The 17,373-nt window shown below is 36.4% G+C and overlaps 1 protein-coding gene across 1 annotated transcript in view; it reads right to left on the bottom strand.

Moving 5' to 3' along the window:
• The window catches only part of OTOGL (otogelin like), a 431,190-nt gene that overhangs the window by 159,195 nt on the left and 254,622 nt on the right, over positions 1-17,373 (bottom strand). The window contains exons 5-9 of the mRNA XM_081593187.1: positions 15,674-15,713; positions 14,686-14,734; positions 7,833-7,899; positions 6,056-6,154; positions 2,325-2,479 (exon numbers count right to left, since the gene is read on the bottom strand). Of these exons, the coding sequence (XP_081449313.1) occupies positions 2,325-2,479; positions 6,056-6,154; positions 7,833-7,899; positions 14,686-14,734; positions 15,674-15,713 (410 nt within the window). The remainder of the gene's footprint in view (positions 1-2,324; positions 2,480-6,055; positions 6,155-7,832; positions 7,900-14,685; positions 14,735-15,673; positions 15,714-17,373) is intronic.

Below are 17,373 nucleotides of genomic sequence, written 5' to 3'. Positions count from 1 at the left end.
GAAAGAGAAATCGAGACTGCCTGATTTATCTGACCACATTGAGAAGAGTTGAAGGAAGAAAATGGTTAAAGTATAGAAAATGCAGCAAACAAAAAATGAGATAACTTAATTCTATAAAATTGTACAAAGAGAAATGAAATCACAATAACATTAGGCTTGGCTCTCAACAATACTTATATAGCTGTTGTTCATATATGTAAAATACATAAATGACAATAATATAAAAACCACATATGATGTAACCAATAACAGTGATGTAATTCCATTAACAAGAGGGAAGGAAAGTGTGAGTGTGTGTGTGTGTGTGTGTGTGTGTGTGTGTGTGTGTGTGTGTGTATTAGAGGCAGGAAGGATGATATGACAGATGACTTCCCATTTTCCATAGTAAAAAGTGAAGAAATAAGTCCTAACTTTGAAAAATAAAGAAATAAAAGCACATTATAATGTGTTAGGTAAAAACAAGAAGAAATAGCTAAAAAATTGAAGTAATTGCCTTTGGAGAGTCAGATTTTAGCTGGGGTCAAGGGGTGAAGGAAAAAGGGGCTATTTTTACCTTCATTTATCTTGATGAAATCTTTTAAACTAAATATATGTACTATTTTCATAAAAATAAAATTGAATTTAAAGAAAAAGAATCAAAAATATAAAAGTATATACGCATAAAGATATTTATAAATACATGTCTTTTAAAATACTGAAATATTTTAGAATCTAAATATCTAAAACAGAATATAGTTAAATAATTTCAGTACTCCATAGTTGAAACAAGTACAGCTAACAAAATTTGTGTTTGTCAAAAACATTTGACGTGGAAAATAGTTCTTGATATAATATTAGGTGAAATTGTGGGGAAGAAAATTATACATAGTAAAGTTTCAATTTTATAAGTGTGTATAAAGTCCAGAGGAAAAATTTAGAGGGAAATATATGAAGCCATTAGCACTAGTAAGTCTTGACTGATAATTCTAATAGTATTTTTAGACTTCTTTGAATTTTTTCAATTTTCTACAAAAGAGGTGAACAACTTTACAATCAGGGAAAAGATGACATTTGACATAAATGGATTTGTTGATGTGAAAACAAATTCTACCAACCAAACAGAGCCAAGTAGAAGCAATATCTATTAACTCTGAAAGCACAGCTGAGCTTTGTGTGTTATTATCCTCTCAATTATCCAGTTGACACCTTAGTCCTCAAAAGGGCCAGACACTGGACAAGAACATTTCAGTGAAAGAGTCAGAAGGTGTTTGAGTGATAAACTCAGTAACTCCTTCCCAGAGTGGAGGAGTAAAGGACAACAGCGAGCTGAGAACAGGAGCCCTGTATGAACTGAAAACGCTTATCACTGACTCCCCTATCTAAAGAGACCTCCAACTTTTTATCCTTCTGTCCCATAAGTTAACTTTCAATAGACTTCATTTTCTTTTGAGGTCACAGCGATTTGTTGCTGTTAAAAAGCATCAGGACTGAATTTTTAATATTTCCCTCGTCTAAGAGAGGAGGAGAGTTAGGCAACTCCAACATGTCAGAGAGATTCAAAAAGAGATTCAAACAAATGATGGTTATGGAGGGTTTTAGCTTTAGAACAGGACAGCACTGAAGTTTTCTGATTTTACTTTGAGGTATCAGAAAATTCAGAGGAAGACACAGGCAGGGAAAAAGGTCCCTTCCTGACTTCCTTACATCAGCCAGAGGCACTCTGAAGCTTACATATTGAGATGCTTCTCCTATGAATTCTTCTGAAGCAAGAACGCTGCAACTAACAACTAACTCTGAGTTCAATAATATAATATAAATCTACCTAGAAATTAGCTACCTATCCCCATATCCTCTAGCTTGTGTTTATGTAATTCATACACTCCATTTCATAAACTCCAGTCCCCAGTTCACACTGAGATATGTCTTTTAAGAAAATCCAGATGACCATCACACCGGAAATGTCAAGAAGGAAACATATTCAAGTAACAAGACTGATGCCTGAAGCTACCCTCTCTTTTTGAGTTGATCAAATAAAAATTGAAAAATGCATATATCACCTGGAGTTGATATTACGATATCCATGATACAGACATTCCTGCATTGCCTACATGTTCCTACCTTATGGATCCAAACCAGTCTTCTCCCAGTCCTAGGCCCCATCTTCATAGAAACATGCTCAAAATAGTTAAAATTTGGCCCATCCCATTCAGAATCAGCCCCCTCCTTCCCTAATAAGAGCTCTAAGTATTCATACTATGATTACTATATATTTTTCATCATTTGTCTAGTACTTTAAAAATACAGACTTGGCCATAAATAATTAATTATGTCATAGGATCACCTACCCACACAGTATACCGAGGCTCCAAATTACCACAGTCCTTTGCAAAAACATAAGAACAGTTTCCTGGGAAATAATAGTAGATGCCATCAAAAGTTTCAAAGTGGTATTGTCCCCAGGTTTTGCAAATCCCATCTCTGCCACTGCCCATGTTTGGCACTGAAAAGAAAGAGGATAATATTTAATAGAATAAAACAAATGATACTTGTTTCTTACAAAGTTCAGTCATGGTAGGTGATTTTAATTTTCATTAAAATAAATGTTTACTTCTTGGTGGACAATATCACAGAGAAAAATACATAACATAAAATTACCAACAGCTCTCAAAACTATCAAATTCCCCTGAAGAAAAACATGGTCTTCAAGTTGAAGAATGAATTTATGTTAGAAACTTCCTTAATTTTTGCTTTCAAACAAAGAATTTGGAAGAGAGAAAGAGAGGGAAGAATGATACAGTAAAAGAAGGTGATAGTGATAAAGCAAAAATAATGGCTCTAAAAAAGAGAAATGTCACCACAAAGTATCCTAAAAATTAACACTGGAAGCATTAGAATGTTCTAGTCTCTGCAATTCTTTGAAAATAACAGGATCCACAGAGAAAACTAATCACTGGCCAAAAAGTCATGTTTATAAGTCTGGGACCTGGGAATGGGGAGCATTAGTCATCCAAAGTATACTGGAATTTTGGAATTCATGACCTCAAACTGGTCACATTGTAAGCAGTGTTTGTCTTAAAGCATGCAACTTCATCTCCTGTTGCCTTCATGTCTATCTCCCTTTACACCTTTCTGGATGGCCCATTTTTATTTTCTCTACCCTTCTTTCTAGATTAATATGGGAATCAGTGACATTTACTGAGCATTCATTGATTAAGACATTAGAGTATGTTAATATACTCTATAGGTAGCATAGAGAGAAGGCATAATCATATCTTTCCCTTTTGTAATTTATGTAAATGTATTAGCTTTGGCCAACTTAGACCTTTTCAGGGAAAAAATACAGAGCTAGCTATTCATTATTCAGGCAGTCTTTTCTGCTAGCATGCCTTATGTCTGTTGCATATTTTCATAAAATCTTGCACTCTATAGCACATCATAAATGTAATTACTGTTATCTTATATCCTGGTCTTCTCCTCTAGACTGTAATCTCCATCAGGGCAGAAACATGTCTGTATTATTCACTGTTCCCAGTGTCCAGCCTGGGATCTAGTAGATGTTCAGTAAATACTCATTAAAAAAATGGATTTTACTATTTATTATTGATGTAGGGTCCTGTATTAGATACTGTGGATAAAAAAATGTTTAAGAACCCTCTGCTTTGAAGATTTCTCAATACTATTTCTCTCTTAAAAAATACTGTAAGTGTTAGTTGCTCAGTCATATCCGACTCTTTGTGACGCTATGGACTGTAGCCCGTTAGGCTCCTCTGTCCATGGGATTCTCCAGGCAAGAATATTGGAGTGAGTAGCCATTCCCTTCTCCAGGGGATCTTCCTGACCCAGGAATCAAACATGGGTCTCTGGAATTGCAAGCAGATTCTTTACTGTCTGAGCCGCCAGAGAAGCCCATGTACAGAATATTCCATTAATTCAAAGTCAAAAAAGAATGAGTGGCTCCAGATAACAAATCTAATTTATAAAGCAAAAAAAAGATGAATGGAAACCTGGTTTTAATGGGCCAATACAATTTAAAATAGAAAAAAACACTTGAATCACATTTTCAAAAAGTACTTGAGGAATAAACCTGACTAAGGAGTTTAAGACTCATACCCTGAGAACTATAAGATATTAATACAGGAAATTAAAGATGATTTAAAGAAATGGAAAAATATCCCATGCTATGGGGTTGGAAGAATTAATATTGTTAAAATGGCTGTACTACCCAAAGTGAAATACCAATTTAATGCAATCCCTATCAAATTACCCATGACATTTTTCACAGAGCTAGAACAAATAATCCTAAAATTTATATGAACCATAAAAGTCCCAGGATTGACAAGGCAATCCTGAGGAAAAATAACAAAGCAGGGAGCCTAACCCTCCCAGACTTCAGACAATATTACAAAGCTACAGTAATCAAATCAGTGTGGTGCTGGAATAAAAACAGACATATGGATCAATGTAACAGAGTAGATAGCCCAGAAATAAACCCACACACCTATGGTCAATTAATCTTTGACAGAGGAGGCAAGAATATACAATGCAGAAACGACAGTCTCTTTAGCAAGTGGTGTTGGGAAAGCTGGACAGACACATGTAAATCAATGAAGTTAGAACACTCCATACCACATACAAAAATAAGCTCAGAATGGCTTAAAGACTTACGTATAAGATATGACATCATGCAACTCCTAGAATAACACAGCCAAAGCTTTATTTTACATAATCCTATCAATATTTCCTTAGATCAGTCTCCCAAGGCAACAGAAATTAAAGCAAAAAATAAACAAATGGGACCTAACCAAACATAAGCTTTTGCACATCAAAGGAAAGCTTAGAAAGAAAAGACAGCCTATGGACTGAGAGAAAATATTTGCAAGTGATGCGAGAAACAAAAGCTTAATTCCAAATATGTATAATCAGCTCACACAACACAATAACAAAAACCAAACCAAACCAAAACAAACAACATGATTAAAAAAATGAGCAGAAGACCCAAATAAACATTTTTCTGCAGAAGACACAAATGGCCAAAATCACTAATTATCAGAGAAATGCAAATCAAAGCTACACTGAGGTACCATCTCACTCTGGTCAGAATGGCCATCATGAAAAAGTCTACAAATAATAAATATGCTGTAAGGGATATGGAGAAAAGAGAACTCTCCTACTCCATTGGTGGGAAAGTAAATAGGTACAGCCATCATGGAGAACAGTATGGGGGTTCCTCAAAAAACTAAAAATAGAGTTGCCATACGATATAGCAAGCCCACTCCTGGGCATATATCTGGACAAAACTATAATTCAAAAAGATACATGCTCCTCTATGTTCATAGCAGTACTATGCACAATAGCCAAGACATGGAAACAACCTAAACATCCATTGACAGATGAATGGATAAAGTCGTGATACATACATACAATGGAATACTACTCAGCTATAAAAAAAGAATGAAATAATGCTACTTACAGCTACATAGATGGACCTAGAGATTATCACACTAAGCAAAGTAAGTCATAAAGAGAAAGACAAATATCACATGATATCACTCATATGTAGAATCTAAAATATGACACAAATAAACCTATCTTCAAAACAGAAATAGATCCATAGACATACAGAACAGATTTGTGGCTGCCAAGGTGGTTGGGAATGGGGAAGAGTTGAATTGGGAGTTTGGGACTAGCAGATGCAAACTATTATATATAGAATGGGTAAACTAAAAGGTCCTATTGTATTAGCACAGGGAACTATATTCAATCTCCTTGAACCATGATAGAAAAAATATGAAAAAAACAATATAATACTGTAAGTCAACTATACTTTAAAAATTAAATAAACAATCTAAAAACAGAAAAAATACTTGAACTAATACAGTTCAATGAGAAGTGAAAGAGGGCATACTCATTTTCTTTCACATTGTTTCAAAATTACTGGAAATAAATCGTGGATACTCTAGTTAATACACAATATGATTGTCCCAAATCCCAAAGGATGAACACTAATACAGCAAATTATGCCTTCATGCTCTCTGTAGCACCTCATAATTCTCTCATAAGTATCCCTGAAACTTACCAATCTGGCACCGTGTCCCAAGAGCCTGAAATATTTGACAGTCACATGTACCAGCCTTAGAACAGAAAGCTCCGTTAAGGCATTCATGAGGACAAGAACCTGAAGAGCAAAAAAAAAAAAACAGTTATCTTCTGGCATGCATCAGTTTTTATAAACACAATCTGTCAAGATTTAGCTTGGACTAACTGTAACCTCTGTTAACTCAAACAGAACCCTGGGCCTATTGCCTTGATAAGCTAAAGAATTAAGCTCCTCAAATCTCTATCTAGTTCATTTCATTATGTGTGCTGTGAAACAAGAAAGACAGGCTTTCACATCTCAAACTACCCTGAGAGCAAAGGTTAGCCTCCTTCAAGCAATTGAAAGGTCAAGTTCCCATGTAAGGAATCCCTGTTCCAGATGATGAGAGCCAGAAACACACAAGCTGCAGATGATTCCCTTGTCAGAGTTTGGCCCCAGCTGCACGACTGATCAGCTACTTCTCCAGGAGCAAGTGTGGTATTAAAGAAAAACGTCCATCATTAGCTTAAGGGATCAGGCACAATATAGAACTCGAAAAGAAATTCTTATTTTTTAAGAGAACGATTAAACATTCTATTTGAAGTTGTGCATTAATCCTCAGGCTTAATTACAAATGACGCATTCTTTCTGATCCATAGGTAATTTTAATGGGGCAGAAGCCAAAGCTGCTGCTGGTTGTCACCAAAAATATTTTTTTCTTTCACGGAAAGAAAAATCACCCCAAAGGATTATGTTGGAAAGAGAAAGAAAGAAACTTTGAGCTCCCGAGTGAGTTTGAAAGCTGCAAATGAATCACAGTGAAAAATCTCTCCTCTAATAAGGAGAGGACAAGAGACACTGGCAAACCTCAACAGGAAGGATTTAAGCAACACACCAAGAGAACTAGAGAACATCTTTGAGTGACCATAAAGTGTTTACTAAAGACTGGCTCTCTTTGGAATATGGTAAGGTCATGAAAGGTACTAGTCTAATTGTGGTATTTTAACCACAGTTCTGCAGAAGGCAAGAATTTAAAATTCTATTATCCTTGCACCTTAAGATCCATTCATCTAAAATGTCTCCACTTTTAAAGACATACAGCTCTCTAATTATATCTTAACTGAGGAGAAATGAGCTGTTTTAATTTTGATCATAAATATAGATAAAAATGACATTTGTCATAAATTTAAATGCAATTCTCTTTTTCTGGTGGGGGTACATATATACATGTATCTTTGAATTTTATCTTAGGTCACAATATTGTATTTTTCCAATCAATAAATGTCAAAGTAATTATATAAGCATACATAATTATCGCCTTCAAAAATTTATTTACAACCCTTGTGTATTCTCCTGAAAACAGATAACAAAACAAAACTGGTCAGAAACCCCTGTTTTTTAAATACAAAAAAAAAAAATCAAACTGAATTTCAAACTACCATTAGCATTTTGCTAAATGGAAATGAGAAACTGGTAAGTGAAAAGAGCAATGTCAAAGAATCAATTGATTCAGAAAAAAAAAAAAAACTTCTGATATCCAGTGATATCTTTTCTGGTCATACAGTTATGAGCTTTGTCTGTTTAACCTTGCTTGTTTCCAAATATAATTCATATTTCTATGTGAAGTAAACTTAAACTAATACTAAATACTATTACCACCCTGGCTCAGGTTCCTTCATGCATTATATGGAAATTATAGAGTTCATTGTTCATTCACTATATTCCCCAAAGGGGTCTTTTGAGAAAACAAATACAAAACCATAGATTTAGCACTGACCTTTTATTTTGCTCTCACCCCAATTAATAGCTTCATGGAAGAAGTATCTTGGAGAAGTTGCTTCAAACTTTAAAAGAAAGAAATCAGAATTCAAGAGAATTAAATTGTTTAATTCAAGACGAACATACAAACTGAAAAACCTGGAAAACAGCTACAAACACAGAAATCATAAAGAGCTGACTCCATATTTCCTTGGACTATTAAGGCAAAATCTTGGAGAGGCAGAAAGGGCTCCTCTTGGATTGTAGTTAGATTTGACTTCAAGGTTTGGTTTTGTTTCCTGAAACTGACAAGTCCTTCATCCTCTCTGACCTCAGTTCTGCTTCCCTGCCCTCTTTGGAAAAGAGCCTGGTCGGAATCTAATCTTTGCATTAGCTGACTGCCTTGCCTGCAGAAGCAGCAGTTTTTAAAGATTTCCAAGTACAGATGAGTTTGGAGAAAATGCATGGGGCTGAAGGACCAACAGACAGTCATGTATTGCAGCCCATCTGGGCAAGACGCCATCCACAGAAGCCTCAGCCACTGAAGTGTGAGCGTGCCATCCTGAGTCTCCAAAGAGCTGCCAATTTAAAGTTCATAGAGCAGTTAAATGTATCTTTTTATAGAGCCCAAAGGACATCAGGGTATTCATTAAAAGCATGAATTATAGAATCAAAAGGTTCTGGATTAGAGGCCTGATTCTGCCACTATTTACTCTAAGGCAAATTTCTTAACTGCTTAGCACCTTCCTTTACTTGTCTATAAAATGGGAACAGACTGTGGCTCAGATCATGAACTACTTATTGCCAAATTCAGACTTGAAGAAAGTAGGGAAAACCACTAGTCCATTCAGGTATGACCTAGATCAAATCCGTTATGAGTATACAGTAGAAGTTACAAATAGATTTAAGGGGCTAGATCTGATAGACAGAGTGCCTGATGAACTATGGACAGAGGTTCATGACATTGTACAGAAGAGAGGGATCAAGAAAATCCCCATGGAAAAGAAACGCAAAAAAGCAAAATGGCTGTCTGAGGAGCGCTTACAGATAGCTGGAAAGAGAAGAGAAGTGAAAAGCAAAGGAGAAAAGGAAAGATATTCCCATCTCAATGCAGAGTTCCAAAGAATAGCAAGGAGAGATAAGAAAGCCTTCCTCAGCGATCAATGCAAAGAAATAGAGGAAAACAACAGATTGGGAAAGACTAGAGATCTCTTCAAGAAAATTAGAGATACCAAAGGAACATTCCATGCAAAGATAGGCTCGATAAAGGACAGAAATGGTATGGACCTAACAGAAGCAGAAGATATTAAGAAGAGGTGGCAAGAATACACAGAAGAACTGTACAAAAAAGATCTTCACAACCCAGATAATCACGATGGTGTGATCACTCACCTAGAGCCAGACATCCTGGAATGTGAAGTCAAGTGGGCCTTAGAAAGCATCACTATGAACAAAGCTAGTGGAGGTGATGGAATTCCAGTTGAGCTATTTCAAATCCTGAAAGATGATGCTGTGAAAGTGCTGCACTCGATACACCGGCAAATTTGGAAAACTCAGCAGTGGCCACAGGACTGGAAAAGGTCAGTTTTCGTTCCAATCCCAAAGAAAGGCAATGCCAAAGAATGCTCAAACTACCGCACAATTGTACTCATCTCACATGCTAGTAAAGTAATGCTCAAAATTCTCCAAGCCAGGCTTCAGCAATACATGAACCGTGAACTTTCAGATGTTCAAGCTGGTTTTAGAAAAGGCAGAGGAACCAGAGATCAAATTGTCAACATCCGCTGGATCATCGAAAAAGCAAGAGAGTTCCAGAAAAACATCTATTTCTGCTTTATTGACTATGCCAAAGCCTTTGACTGTGTGGATCACAAGAAACTGTGGAAAATTCTGAAAGAGATGGGAATACCAGACCATCTGACCTGTCTCTTGAGAAACCTGTATGCAGGTCAGGAAGCAACAGTTAGAACTGGACGTGGAACAACAGACTGCTTCCAAACAGGAAAAGGAGTACATCAAGGCTGTATATTGTCACCCTGCTTATTCAACTTATATGCAGAGTACATCATGAGAAACGCTGGGCTGGAAGAAACACAAGATGGAATCAATATTGCCGGGAGAAATATCAATAACCTCAGATATGCAGATGACACCACCCTTATGGCAGAAAGTGAAGAAGAACTGAAGAGCTTCTTGATGAAAGTGAAAGAGGAGAGTGAAAAAGTTGGCTTAAAGCTCAATATTCAGAAAACTAAGATCATGGCATCTGGTCCCATCACTTCATGGCAAATAGATGGGGAAACAGTGGAAACAGTGTCAGACTTTATGTTTTTGGGCTCCAAAATCACTGCTGATGGTGATTGCAGCCATGAAATTAAAAGACGCTTACTCCTTGGAAGGAAGGTTATGACCAACCTAGATAGCATATTGAAAAGCAGAGACATTACTTTGCCAACAAAAGTCCATCTAGTCAAGGCTATGGTTTTTCCAGTGGTCATGTATGGATGTGAGAGTTGGACGATGAAGAAAGCTGAGCACCGCAGAATTGATGCTTTTGCACTGTGGTGTTGGAGAAGACTCTTGAGAGTCCCTTGGACTGCAAGGAGATCCAATCAATCCATCCTAAAGGAGATCAATCCTGGGTGTTCATTGGAAGGTCTGATGTTGAAGCTGAGACTCCAATACTTTGGCCACCTCATGCGAAGGGTTGACTCATTGGAAAAGACCCTAATGCTGGGTAGGATTGGGGGCAGGAGGAGAAGGGGACGACAGAGGATGAGATGGTTGGATGGCATCACTGACTCGATGGACATGGGTTTGGGTAGACTCTGGGAGTTGGTGATGGACAGAGAGGCCTGGCGTGCTGCAATTCATGGGGTCACACAGAGTCGGACACGACTGAGCGACTGAACTGAACTGAAAATGGGAACAATGATACATACTTCACTGTGTAGCTGTAACAATAGATTTTTAAAAATGTATATAAAGATTCCAGCATAACATCTCACACATAGAAGATTAGCAAGAAAGAGATTTATGTTAATCTGAAGAACCCAGATTAAATTATAAGGTTTAGAGAGGTTAATATGGAGTAGTAGTAAATAATTGTGGATTATTAAAACTAATCAATTATGGCTTTTTATTCCAATTTAATGCCAATTTAGTGTATGATTTGGGGCAATGTCCTTTCCAATAGGATTTTTACATTCACCAGAAGAATACATATTCCCCAAATTTGCTACATAATAGTTAAATTGACTACCAGACAATGTTAGAAAAACTGGAAAGAGTGAAGAATAAGAAGAAAGGAGGGTAAAGAATGTGATTTCAGGTACAAAGAGCCCTTTTTCAACAGATTCTGGTCTCCTTTCTACATGTTTTCTTTTAACAGGCAAAGCTGCCCCATGTCAGACAAAAGGACACCATTTCAAGGCTCTTTTCTAAAGTCTTTGGCCCATATCATGGCTCCAAGTTGACTGTTGTCTGCTTTCATTCCTCCAAGATTTTGTCCTCACTGTTCAACCTCCTCTTTTTGCCCTTTCCTCCCTTCAAACTAAGTCAGACTCACAACAGTCTATGACCTGGATTCCCCCAAGACAAGGCTTACTCTCTAGCTATATTGTCTGGGACTGCCTAAACCTAACACAACCACCAATATTACCGGGCACCAAATTCTTCTCGTGTTGGTGCTAATGAATCATTGCTGGTGCTCACTAACAGTATATATTGACTTCTGCTCTGGCTCATACAGGCTCATTAATGAGAACAAATTATTTAACCTGCTCAGTCTCAGTTTCCCAATCTGTAAAATGGAATAACAATAACTGTCTCACAAAATTGTGAGAATTAAATGAAACGAAATAAGTAAAGCACCAAAAATGGTGCTAGGCACATAATAAGTTTTTGTAAATATGTTACCTACTTATATTATTAAGCAAAAAGTGATTAAAGTTCACTAACTACACTGGATAACACTAGACCAAGACAAAAATATATAATTTGTTTTTCACTCAACTTAGGCTACACCTCCTCCATGGAAATCACAGTGATACCTAGGACACCAACCTCCTGGGCACCACAATATCCTATTCACTGCGACATTCCATGCGTCATATTATAATGTTTCACTAATGCCAAGACATGACACACAGCTTTTATTTTTGTAACAGATCTGAACTCAGAATGGCATATCTTATGCTTATAATTGGAGGGTTTTTTTTCATTTTTCATGTTATACAAACAATAGCAAATAATTGGTGGTGTCTTAGATTCAATGAACAAGTTACACAGAACAGACTTCTTTACAGGTCTGCCTCCACTAGACACTGAGTTTCTAGAAAACAAGCACTGCTGTTCATGGTTATATCTCTAGCACAGCCCCTTTTATGTTGTCAACAAATACCAACTGAACCAAAAATAGACCTTACGCAAATGGGAGTGATCTGCCTCCCAAAGCTGTTTAGAACCATGACTACAAAATGTTGTGTTGATGCCCCTCCTTATATCCTCTTAACCCATCTTGAACTTTGCCTGCATCTGGGGTTTTGAGCACATTGAAACTCTCAAGTTTCTTTTTGTCTCTGCCTTAGGGTAGAGTTCAAGCAGAACAGACAAGAGAAATGCCTTTCAGGAGATTTAAGTGCCCCCAGAAGCTGCCCTGAACCAAGGAGAGGCAGTTGTGGGTGGATAAGTATCCCAGCTACTCGATTCCGTGGAGAAACAATTCTAAAACACTCTACACAGTTCCTCAGAGGGATGCCTGCAAGACTGAGCCCCAGATGTTTAAAGCAGTAAGACCCCTCATTAACAGAGATGTGCTGGATTTTCTCCCTTCCTTGGCTCCCTTTGCCCCCCCCCCCAAAACTTCTGCACATACAAATTATCTGTGCCTCTAATAAACAATTTGCTTCTGCCTTCAGGAGAAGAATTTTGAAATGTGACACAAATGCAAAAAAATAAAAGTTACAAGCTGTGGGCGCATATATTCACATAACTGACGAAAGAGGACAGCCCATTCCTCCTCAGTGCCGATTACAGATCCACAGGAGGGCAAGAAGCACGGAGAAATCACTGCAGTGCACAACTGGCAGGTGGAGTTGCACAGGGGCAGTACAGGGACAGGGCACAGTCATAGGGACACTGACAGAAGCATGTGTCTACCCTTCCCTGCTCGCTGTTAACTCATTGCTAACGTATTCCTGAGTCCTTAGGTGCACGGATCAGTCCGTTTTCCTAGAGTGGGGAAGTGAATCTGTGGACAAGCATGGCCTTTGTCACATATGAAATTTCAGTCCTAAACTGTGCAAGGCATCATTGCAACCTCATTGCCCTTCTTTAACATTTCTTCTCTTAAAGTTTGTTCAGATGTTAAATAATGTTGGTGCATGTTCTCCAGCTACAGGAAATAGAAGTGTCCAGCTTTTCAGTCTCTCTAAAAGAAATCAAGACAAGTGCATTTCTCACTTATTAACAAAAGGAATGCATTAACATAACTCTGGGGGGGGTAAATTATACAAATTCTAAAAACATCCAAATGGTCAATAGTATAAGCCCATCCATAGGCTGCTTAACATGACAACTGTGGGGTATATTTCACAGGTTCTCCAATCTAGTAGGTCCTACCAGAATGAAGTTTTTCTCAAAATTGAATTTTCTACTAAGTCGTGTGGATGTCTTTTTGAGGCTAACATGGTCTACTGGTAAACATGTACTTAACATTTCTCAGAGAAAAACCATTTTAATCACTTCACATGATACATTAAGTACTTAAGTACACAAAATACTTTTTAAGAAAAAAAAAGTGTTTCTCTTTCATAGACAATTCTTTGCCTATTCTAGTACAAAGAAAGATCGTCATTCTTGTTGAGGATAAATTAGTTCTGTCTTCTGAATTGTCACAACAGCATATCAGATCTCTTTTTTAAAATTATCTTTAATTAAGTTTGATTATATACTAAATATATTTAATATACAGTATATAATAAAAGATATAATATATAAAATATATAATTTTATGTTAAAATATATTAAAGATATATTTATATCTTTAAATATAAAATGATCAGGCATCCACTAGAAAATGCTAATAGAAATTGATTACAATTCAGCATTTGACAAAGACCATGAATATATAAGCTGCCTGCTACATAAATACTCAAACCATATTACTTTCCAGAGAAATGCCTTTATTGAGTTAGGATTCTCTATCTTACTATCCATCTTTAACAGAGAAATATTTTTAAAAATCCACCCATTTAAAGATTCCAGCCATAATTTGAAGATACTATGATTATGTCATGCAATATCATTTAGATGAAAGGACCCAAGCAAAAAGGTGTCCTCAAATTCAGTGCTACTCAACCCCTCTAGAAAAAGAGAAGTCACTTCTTCATCAGTGCCTGTAATTTAGATTTATTAGGTAATATAAAACCTGTTTGTCAGGACACTAGGACACTTCTGGTGCCCTTTTGTGGTACTTAACTCAGATCGTGTACACCTTTCTCTGCTCCTGTTTGCTCACATCTGTCCTATTTTCATTGTCCTCTGATATTGTACTTAATTTTTAAACCAATTAAAATGTTCTGGCAAGTAATGAGATTAAATCTCTCACAAGTTGTGGTAACCTATCAGTAGGGAACTGAGGAAAATAGCAAAAAAGCATTTTACCACAAACAAGTAATTGTGAACTAAGCCTGAACTGGAGGGTCGCAGAACAGCGCTAGAGAAGTTACTTTGCCTGTTCCTCCTCCTTCTTGTCTTGTTTTTAGCATTTTATTTGCCTCCACAAAGGTCTCATTGTTGAAGTGACAGCGGAGGCCCAAAGCAGAATGGATTATTTCTCAGATTCTCTCTCCATCTGAGGCATAACCTACCTGGGCTGCTAAAAGAGCTCTTTTCTGTCGATTTTCATTAAACCCGTTTCTGGAAGAAAACAAAAAGAACTTGTATAGTCAAAGGCCCCTAGGCAACCTGAACAAGCCTTTCCCAAGAGAGAGCTGATGTTTTCCTCCTGATTTCCATCACTTTATCAAAGAGGTCTTTCTTGGTTTAACATTGAAAACGTCCCCCTCCCCCTTTTGGAGGGGTTAGATTTGTGTGGTGGCGCTGTCTCATTTTACAAAATTCGGGAATGTCCCCAAATCTCTTCAGTCTCTGATGTAAACTGCATTTTAGGAAGGAACTTTGAAATAGAGAAATAAACAAAATAGTGTAACACTGTAGCACCAACATGCACGATAATTGCTCCACATGCCCTCATAAAATACTTCATAGGTATCTGACAAGTGCAGGTTCACTTTTTTCAAATAGAATACTCAATTCTCTCTCTTTTCCATGTCTTCAGATTAACATTATTGTGAGTAAGCACATCAAACTGAGTTATCAAAATCAATGGGTAGAATTCTGCTTTTCATTAAACAGATCAGTCTAGTCCAAAAAATAATTTTCATTACTGACTGCTAGAACCATTTTATTCTTTTTATTATTAAAAACTGCTTTAATCTGTTAAGAATATTGCACGTTTCTAATCAATGATGAATACTAATAACAATAGGAAATTACCGAATATATTAATAACTTATTTTGAAATGAAAATAATGTCTCCTTAGTATCCACAGTCACTGGATACCACCAAAAAATTCCTCTTATAATTAAAATAAAAGGAAATAATTTTGTTCCATCAATAAGGAACTAAATGCTTAATAATTTTTAATTTGTGGAAATGTTTAAAGAACTACATCTCATGCCCTTGTTTTGTAAAATATTTCATTAATTTTTTTGAAAGCAGATATGCAATCTGCTGAGTTTTGCTCATTCCCATTATCTTTGTTTCAGAGGACATAAAGAACAAGAACTACTTACTTTGATGTTCTCATCAAGATGGATGATGTACAAATATAGCCTGCCAGAGATAAATATAAGTGATAAGAATGAAAAAATTATCCAAATATCTTGGCCACATGTTCTGATTATAAAACAAGTTTAAATGTAATTCTAAAATATAGACTGACAGCAAAAGAGACACAGATGTGTAGAACAGTCTTTTGGACTCTGTGGGAAAAGGTGAGGGTGGGATGATCTGAGAGAATAGCATTGAAACATGTGAAACATGTGTATTATCATATGTGAAACAGATCGCCAGTCCAGGTTCGATGCATGAGACAGGGTGCTCAGGGCTGGGGCACTGGGATGACCCTGAGGGATGGGCTGGGGAGGGAGGTGGGAGGGGGATTCAGGATGGGGAACACATGTACACCATGGCTGATTCATGTCAATATATGGCAAAAACCACTACAATATTGTAAAGTAATTAACCTCCAATGAAAATAAATAAATTAAAAATAAAATAAAAAACTGAAAAAATAATAAAATAAAATACAGACTGAGATTTTGACCAGCAAATTCCTTATGAGCCATCAGGATGACCAGTAACCCAGAAAGAATGGGCAGTGTACATACAGGGACATGATACAGTGGAATAAGCACTAGTCTTGAAGACAGAGATCCAAGCTTTAGTCCCATCCTACCACTTAGCAAATACCAAAGTTCAGCAAGCACATCACAAAATGATGGTGGGGGCCAAGTTGATCTTCAAAGTCCCCTCCAGCTCTCAACACTCTATGACTATCTCTCCTTGGAGTTTCTGTCACTACTAGGATTGGAAGATAGTGTCTGTAACCATGCTAGCTTTTTACACTTCAGTAATTTTTCCCACTTCCTCTACAAGTCACAAAATATACAGCCTTTTTTGTGATTAAATGTAAATAAACATATGGCTAAATGTAAATAAATGCTTTCTGCCATAAAAATACTTTATAAATATTAATTTATAAATATCTTGCTATAATTGAAAATCAGTTCTTAGTCTCAAATGTTAAATCCTTCTTAAAACGTTCTTTTGCCATTCTTTGACTTGATGACATCAAGAAAGTTTAAGTACTCAATGTCTCCTTGTCTACTATAAAATTTCAAATGTTTAATTTATACAAATATTTTAAGCCATTATTTAGAAGAGAAAATGAATCACTGCTTCTTCTAGTACAGTTTTATATCATAATAAAATCATGATTTTAACATTTAAAAAAGAGAATCATAAATCTAAAACTAAAAGTTCCAAATTATCTACATTATTAAAAATTTTCCCAAAAAATGATCTGAGTGTCATTTAGTATATACCCATTCTAATGACTTCAAAATGCTTTACAGTATAAGGGGAAACAGTTTCCACCATTTACAAGAAAGACTAAAATACAATAAAATAAGGTTAAAGTTTAATATGAGTTCTTACCTTGTAATGAAAACAGCAGTATATGAAGCAAGAATGTACTCCAAGGTATCATTAAATTGAGTTTTCTCACAATGTTCATTTCAGTATAGCCTTTTCCCCTGAAATGTAACTAAATTGTTGGTCTTCTCTATGATGGCATCTTAGAAGTATGAGTATTTGTAGAGCGCTCTAATTCTTATAAATATAGCTTTGTAATAAAGAAATTCAAAAAGGAATTCCAGCCTTTCTAACCACACACAGCATCTGAAGCTTTGGACCTTGCAGACAACCCTTT

The sequence above is a fragment of the Giraffa tippelskirchi genome, chromosome 4, assembly GCF_054371585.1.
Source record: "Giraffa tippelskirchi isolate mGirTip1 chromosome 4, T2T-mGirTip1v1.2.pri, whole genome shotgun sequence".
NCBI classification, from domain to species: domain Eukaryota; kingdom Metazoa; phylum Chordata; class Mammalia; order Artiodactyla; family Giraffidae; genus Giraffa; species Giraffa tippelskirchi.
Note: the sequence above shows the minus strand (reverse complement) of the source record. Positions and strands in the feature narration are given on the sequence as shown.